A 7,500-nucleotide genomic window follows, 5' to 3' on the forward strand; every position below is an offset into this window, starting at 1 on the left:
TCCCAAATTAAATTGGGGGGGGTGGGGGTCAGATTTTTCGCTTTCTACATGTCCACGTTTATGCAGGTTGAACAGGTGTTATAAAGTTCGGGCTACTTACTCGCGTAGTTCACGTCAACCGAGTAGCTTTAATCTTTAGGTTATCTTTCATCTCTCGTCTGTGGCTGTGACTGTCTGTCTGTCTGTCTGCCAGGTGTCCTAACCTGTCTGTCTCCTTAGGGGTGTGTCCTAACCTGTCTGTCTCCTTAGGGGTGTGTCCTAACCTGTCTGTCTCCTTAGGGGCGTGTCCTAACCTGTCTGTCTCCTTAGGGGTGTGTCCTAACCTGTCTGTCTCCTTAGGGGTGTGTCCTAACCTGTCTGTCTCCTTAGGGGCGGGGTCTAACCTGTCTGTCTCTCCTTAGGGGCGTGTCCTAACCTGTCTGTCTCCTTAGGGGTGTGTCCTAACCTGTCTGTCTCCTTAGGGGCGTGTCCTAACCTGTCTGTCTCCTTAGGGGCGTGTCCTAACCTGTCTGTCTCCTTAGGGGCGGGGTCAGTATGGAGATAAGAGCATCATCAGCCAGGCGGAGGACTTCCTGGCTGCAGCCTCCCAGCAGCCGGTGCAGTACACCGTTCCTTCTGTCGTCTTTAGCTTCTACAGCGGCGTGTCTGTCCCCATGGCAACCAGGCTGAGGGACATGGGGGTCACTGTGAGGGGGGAGGAGGTGTCAATCAACCGCGCAGAGGAAGGTAGGCTGTCTGTCTGTCTGTCTGTCTGTCTGTCTGTCTGTCATCATCATCATATCAGCATGTATATACAGCGCCTTGAAAAAGTATTCATACCCCTTCAACTTTTCCACATTTTGTCACGTAACAACCACACAGGTACATTTATTTTATTGGGATTTTTGTGATAGAACAACATGACCTGGAAAAAGAGATGCAAGTGTACAGATTGTAAGGGCGCACTCACACTAGTGCCGCGGCCCCGTGCCAAAGCTCATTTTCATACTAAAGTCTAGAACGTTTGGCTAGTGTGACCACGCCATCCGTATTCCAGCACGGAACAGCCCCTTGGCCACGGCACACCTGGGAGAGGTGTGCCGTGGCCAAAGTACAGATGCTAATGAGATGACACACGCACGGATACGCAACCTGTATCCATCCAAAGTAGTCCATGCGCGACCCTTCTTCCCCACAATAATTGTAAACAATGGCGGCAAGAGTTTCACGAGTGGGTTCCGGTGCGATCGCGAAGTGGAGAGTTTGCTAGAAATTTGCGTCGGCGACAGTATTCAGTCGCAGCCGTGTCGCAGCTGGATAAGACCCACAAACATTCTGAGGTGTTTGGGACAATCCACGACTACTGAACATGTTCTCCATTGTTCTACTGATTCCAGCAGCGAGTTCGCTTGGTGATGACGTATGTATGAAGGAGCAAGCGTGCCCGGGCCGCGGCCTTTGGGAGCAGTGTGACCACGGGCCAGCGGGGGAGGGGGGAGGAGGGAGGGGGGAGGGGGGAGGGGGAAATCTTCCTGCAGCACGGAACAGGCAAACTTGCCTAGTGTGAGTGCGCCCTTAAAGCTCCCATATTATGCACTTTGCTGTCAATTTTATATGGTCTAAGTAGTCCCTAATACTTATTTTTTTAGATGTTTGCTGAAAAACCCGTTCAGATCATTTATTGTAGCAAGCCTCTATACCCTGATTGTCCTCTGGTCTCAGGATGACCTATATTGGTGTCTGCAGCCTGCGATCTGGCTGGCCCCTCCCACCTCTCTGCCGTGCTCTCGTGATATTAGAGAGACACTGTGTGACTGCGAACACAGTGTTTACCCGGAGCTAAGCCATACTTTGAACAGTTTGACATGACCTGACATGATTAAAACCAGTGAAAACAGAAGCTTCAAAGTTTGATTTCTACAGGAATTACTTCCCACCCTTTGTGGTGTTAAAAACGAGGCATTATTAAACTGCAGTGGGAAAGCTAAGTTAGTGTAATAGAAGCAAACGTTGGGTGCTACTCCCGAAGCTACATGCTACACTAGGTAAATAACAGGCAAACAACCATTGAGGAGATTCCTTTTAGTTTCACCGATGGAATTACTACACAAGTAGCTCCCTAAGCTTTGTCTCGTTATAAACGCGGCATTATTAAGACTGCTGTGATTAAGATAAATGAGTGGATTATGAGCAGAATGCTTCTGTGTTGGTTTATGCAACACTCTGCATGGTTTGCTGTACTACGGGCATCTTGTCGCTTAGCGGGGAAAACAACATGGCTGTCGCTTGGAAAATTTTCCAGAGGATCTCGGGGCCGTGGACCAATAAGAAATGGGGGGGGGGGGGGTTATCATAGACTACTACACGGTGGAAGTTTCTGGTTACTAATGTGGGGGGGAAGCATGGACATATAAAGAAAATATGGGGAAGTGGCTTCTTCTCGCTGTGACGACATATCGGGAAGAATTCTGAACGGAGTACATTGGGGGGGAGGGGTGGGGGTTTCAGAAAGGGGGAGAGTGAGAAAAGGAGAGATTGTTATTTTTTTTGATATTTTGGTAGTCTCTAGGCACACCGTGGCCCCATGGATATGTTGGAACACATTTAAAAAGTGCATTTAGCATAATATGTGACCTTTAAGCCCTTCAGTCCACTAAACTTTGACTTCTTCTGTAGAGGATGAAGAGGAGGAAGATGAAGATGAGGAGACAGAGGAAGATAACCCAGACCCAGACCCCAGCCATGTGACCAGCGGCCCCCTCCCCTCTGAGCCCTCACTGTGTGTGGGCTCAGGGTTAGGGTTAGCCCCCCTCCAGCCTGGGTTAGGCAGCATCGTAAGTCTGTCTGTCTGTCTGTCTGTCTGTGTGTCTGTCTGTCTGTCTGTCTCTGTGTCTGTGTCTGTCTGTCTGTCTATGTGTCTGTCTGTCTGTCTGTCTGTCTGTAGTAACCCTCCTCTTCCCCCCCCCCAGCCCCCCCTGCGTGCTAACCTGTCTGTCTCTAACCTGTATGTCTCTCCCCCCCAGCCCCCCCTGCGTGCCAACCTGGACATCACTACGCTCATCACCCTGGTCTCGTCTCTGTCTCACGGCCGCTGCTGCTTCTCCTTTAAGGAGCCGGTGCTGACGGAGCAGGCTGCCCAGGAGAGGCAACTGAAGGTGAGAGGGGCACACACACACACACACAACACAACACAACACAGCACGCACGCACACACACACATGCACATTCTGCGTTCCAATCCCCATACTTCCCTACTATTTAGTATGTCAGAAAATGATTTAGGATGTCCCAATACATGCAGGTCAATTGTAGTATGCTGAAAATACATAAATGTCCCACTAACTCCACTAGCATTTTGGAGTATTCGTCTTTATTCTTGACATTTCTCGACATAATGAAAAAAAATCTTCCTTATCTGATTTTGTTTTCTCTCTACTGTCTGTGGCCCTAAAACTCTTCTGTACTTTAGTATGTAGTGTAGTAAAAAGACTAAAACTCTTCTGTGCTTTAGTATGTAGTGTAGTAAAAAGACTAGAACTCTTCTGTACTTTAGTATGTAGTGTAGTAAAAAGACTAAAACTCTTCTGTGCTTTAGTATGTAGTGTAGTAAAAAGACTAAAACTCTTCTGTACTTTAGTATGTAGTAAAAAGAAACAGTATGTGATTTGGAACGCAGGGACACAGTGTCAGTCTGGGATAAACATGGCACAATATAGACGTTATATAATAATAATCATATAACCGTTCCTCCATACCCCCCCCCCGTCGCTCAGATCCTGCCCCAGCTCGAGGCCTTCATGGCGGGGAAGCAGCTGTTCGCGTGCCGGGCGGCGGTCTCAGACTTCCAGCTCATCCTGCAGACGCTGGGCGGGCGGTTAGAGAGGGAGCGCGCCGAGCAGCTGCTGCAGAGAGTCACTGTGGTGGAGGACAAGCCTTCAGACAGAACCAGGGCCCTGAAACACTCTGCCAAGGTCTGTCTGTCTGTCTGTCTGTCTGTCTGTCTGTCTGTCTGTCTGTCTGTCTGTCTGTCTGTCTGTCTGTCTGTCTGTCTGTCTGTCTGTCTGTCTGTCTGTCTGTCTGTCTGTCTGTCTGTCTGCCTTCAGACAGAACCAGGGCCCTGAAACACTCTGCCAAGGTCTGTCTGTCTGTCTGTCTGTCTGTCTGTCTGTCTGTCTGTCTGTCTGTCTGTCTGTCTGTCTGTCTGTCTGTCTGTCTGTCTGTCTGTCTGTCTGTCTGTCTGCCTGTCTGTCTGTCTGTCTGTCTGTCTGCCTTCAGAGAGAACCAGGGCCCTGAAACACTCTGCCAAGGTCTGTCTGTCTGTCTGTCTGTCTGTCTGTCTGTCTGTCTGTCTGCCTTCAGAGAGAACCAGGGCCCTGAAACACTCTGCCAAGGTCTGTCTGTCTGTCTGTCTGCCTGTCTGTCTGTCTGTCTGTCTGTCTGTCTGTCTGTCTGTCTGCCTTCAGAGAGAACCAGGGCCCTGAAACACTCTGCCAAGGTCTGTCTGTCTGTCTGTCTGTCTGTCTGTCTGTCTGTCTGCCTTCAGAGAGAACCAGGGCCCTGAAACACTCTGCCAAGGTCTGTCTGTCTGTCTGTCTGTCTGTCTGTCTGCCTTCAGAGAGGACCAGGGCCCTGAAACACTCTGCCAAGGTCTGTCTGTCTGTCTGTCTGTCTGTCTGTCTGTCTGTCTGTCTGTCTGTCTGTCTGCCTTCAGAGAGGACCAGGGCCCTGAAACACTCTGCCAAGGTCTGTCTGTCTGTCTGTCTGTCTGTCTGTCTGTCTGTCTGTCTGCCTGTCTGTCTTCAGAGAGGACCCGGGGCCTGAAGCACTCTGCTAAGGTCTGTCTGTCTGTGTCTGTCTGTCTGTCTGTCTGCCTGTCTGTCCCTGCAAAATGTGTCTGCACTAACGATGCATCAGGCTACATGAAACAACATCTTGTTTATATTCTTTAGTGCTTTCTATTGGAACAATTTGAAACTTGCACATGGCAAAGAGTTTGCACATTGTATTGATTATTCCACATCCTTCCACTCCCATACAATGGATCAGCATTATTTTATTTGGAAACAGTTTTTTTTCCATCTTCTGTTAACCTGTAAACTGAGAACACTAATTATGACTCATTACAACCACTTACTAATTGTTTATCACCACTAACCCCCTGAAGATAGCAGCCACACTTTAAATGCAGAACAGGTTTTGCTCCATAATAGTCTGTTTTATTTTATAAGAATACTCGCAAATGTAGCCTACTTTACATAGACTTTTAGTTAATAAACGGTGTGCACCTCCCTTGGTGCTGACATGGACCTATTATAAGAGGCTGCCCGTAATAAATGTGATACTGTGGTTGTGTGACGTTGGACCAAAAACTCCCCCGGCGCTCGTTCGCCTTCCTCTCATAAGGACCAGGCTCTGTACAGCGGCCGCTTATGCTGTCAAGCGCCCGCCTCCCCCGTTCTTTTGCATGTGTAGCCACTAGCCTTCCTCTCCTAAGAACCAGGGCAGGCTGTGCTGTGTACAGCGGCCGCTAATGCTGTCATGTGCGCCCGCCTCCCCCGGTCGTTCGCCTGTGTGCTTCTTCTCATAAGCATGGACCTACAAAAAAGGTCAATGCTATGAACGACGGCCACCATCGCCGTCTTTCGCGCCCCCCTCCACCCGCTCGCTCGGCTGTCATAAGAGCACAAGAGCCCAGGGGCCAATCCGAATAGTCCAATCTCCTAACCTATAAGCCTCCTTTCCTATAGTCCAATCTCCTAACCTATAAGCCTCCTTTCCTATAGTCCAATCTCCTAACCTATAAGCCTCCTTTCCTATAGTCCAATCTCCTAACCTATAAGCCTCCTTTCCTATAGTCCATTCTCCTAACCTATAAGCCTCCTTTCCTATACCTTAACCCCTAAACGTCATCGGGGTTAAGGAGAGATGAAAGGTGCTTCCTATCGAACATAGGAAAAGACAGCACTGTTTCAAATGAATTCGACTCCACTTTTCCTAACCGACGTCATTGCGCGACGGCGAGTATTGCTGACGTGAGTCACTAGCGTGAAACTACACTATAGCCTATTCTCCGAAAATTGACTACAACAAGCGCTCGTTTGATCCATGCGTTCTTTTCATATTGATTTTAATCAGGTTGTCGCCAACAGAGTGAGAATCACTCCCATATATCCCAATTCACATGTGGGATAAAAAGAGGCTACACTTGTGTTGATGTTGAAATGAACTGCCCCCAGTAACTTCATTAAATGTGAAGTTGGTATTTTATTTTCTTATGGTGTAAATTATGTGCTACGAAAATAACTATTATGATGTTGGTCTTTTATGAGTTCTTTATTATCTTTAAGGGGTAGGGGGGTATTTTGTTTTAGCCGAGTTAAATCTTCTTCTCTTCTCCTCTCCTCTCCTCTCTTCTGTTTTACCTCTCGTTCGTATTCGTGTAGAGTCGGTAAACTCCGGCGGTGGCCTGTTGCTTTAAATCTTGCCGCCGTAAAGGATTATGGGATACCACTATCTCCTTTCCTTTAGCATAGGTTGGTCAGGAGTAACCTATGCTAAAGGAGGGTTAAAGGATGAATCGAGGCTCCTTTCCTAAGCCTTTCCTAAGCATTTGGAGAATTCGGATCACCTATCTGCCGAGCACTTCCGGGGTCATCTCGATAGGAAAGGAAATTTCCTATGCAAAAAATACTATTCGGATTGGCCCCTCGTCTTTTTTCTCCCCCTCTCGTTGTTTTCACATGGCGATAAAAGTAAACACACACAGCGCGCACTGCAGACTACGTCACAGGTGCGCGCCCAGGAGACTCTGGTTGGGAGGGGGGAGTGAGTGAGTTGCCAATGCCCAGGAGACTCTGGTTGGGAGGGGGGAGTGAGTGAGTTGCCAATGCATGTGAGTCTGTGAGGCAGAGGGGCAGAGAGCAACAGGAAAGAGCGAGAGAAGCGAACATCAGCGAGTTTGCCGGTGGCGGCGGCTAAAAAAAACACATTACGTGCCAATTTGTATTCGATGGTCGCGATAGGGTCATTTTATACATCCCCTGGAGAACATCTCGCGATACATCGAATATATTCGATATATCGCCCAGCCATAATATAATATAACATAATATAATAGAATATACCTTATAATAACCTAACACTAACACTCCGCCAAGGTCTGTGAGGATAGAATGAACAGGAGGCATATATACTAACAAGAGGTTATAATATAATATAATGTAATATAGTATAATATAATCATTATTATATAATATTAAAATACCAAATCAAATCAAATTAAATTTCATCTCCTCCCTCAGGTCACGGAGAGGTCAATCAGCATCTTTGGGACCGGGGATTCTCTCAGGGCCGTTACCATGACAGCCAACAGTCGGTTCGTCAGGGCAGCAGCCAATCAGGGCGTCCGATACAGCGTGTTCATACACCAGCCCCGAGCGCTGACCGAGGGCAAGGAGTGGAGGGCCACGCCCATCTGACGCCGCAAGGCATCCTGGGACATAGAGGAGGGCCACGCCCATC

At 48.3% G+C, this 7,500-nt stretch overlaps 1 protein-coding gene across 1 annotated transcript in view; it reads left to right on the forward strand.

Annotated features, from left to right (window-relative positions):
- The window catches only part of LOC307270765 (UPF0415 protein C7orf25 homolog), a 10,881-nt gene that overhangs the window by 3,255 nt on the left and 126 nt on the right, over nt 1-7,500 (forward strand). The window contains 5 exon segments of the mRNA XM_080054647.1: nt 522-726; nt 2,656-2,813; nt 3,003-3,134; nt 3,753-3,950; nt 7,281-7,500. The exon segment at nt 7,281-7,500 is cut by the window's right edge and continues 126 nt beyond it. Of these exon segments, the coding sequence (XP_079910773.1) occupies nt 522-726; nt 2,656-2,813; nt 3,003-3,134; nt 3,753-3,950; nt 7,281-7,457 (870 nt within the window). The 3' untranslated portion in view covers nt 7,458-7,500.

The sequence above is a fragment of the Ammodytes marinus genome, assembly GCF_949987685.1.
Source record: "Ammodytes marinus genome assembly, contig: scaffold_53, whole genome shotgun sequence".
In the NCBI taxonomy this organism is placed as follows: Eukaryota; Metazoa; Chordata; class Actinopteri; order Uranoscopiformes; family Ammodytidae; genus Ammodytes; species Ammodytes marinus.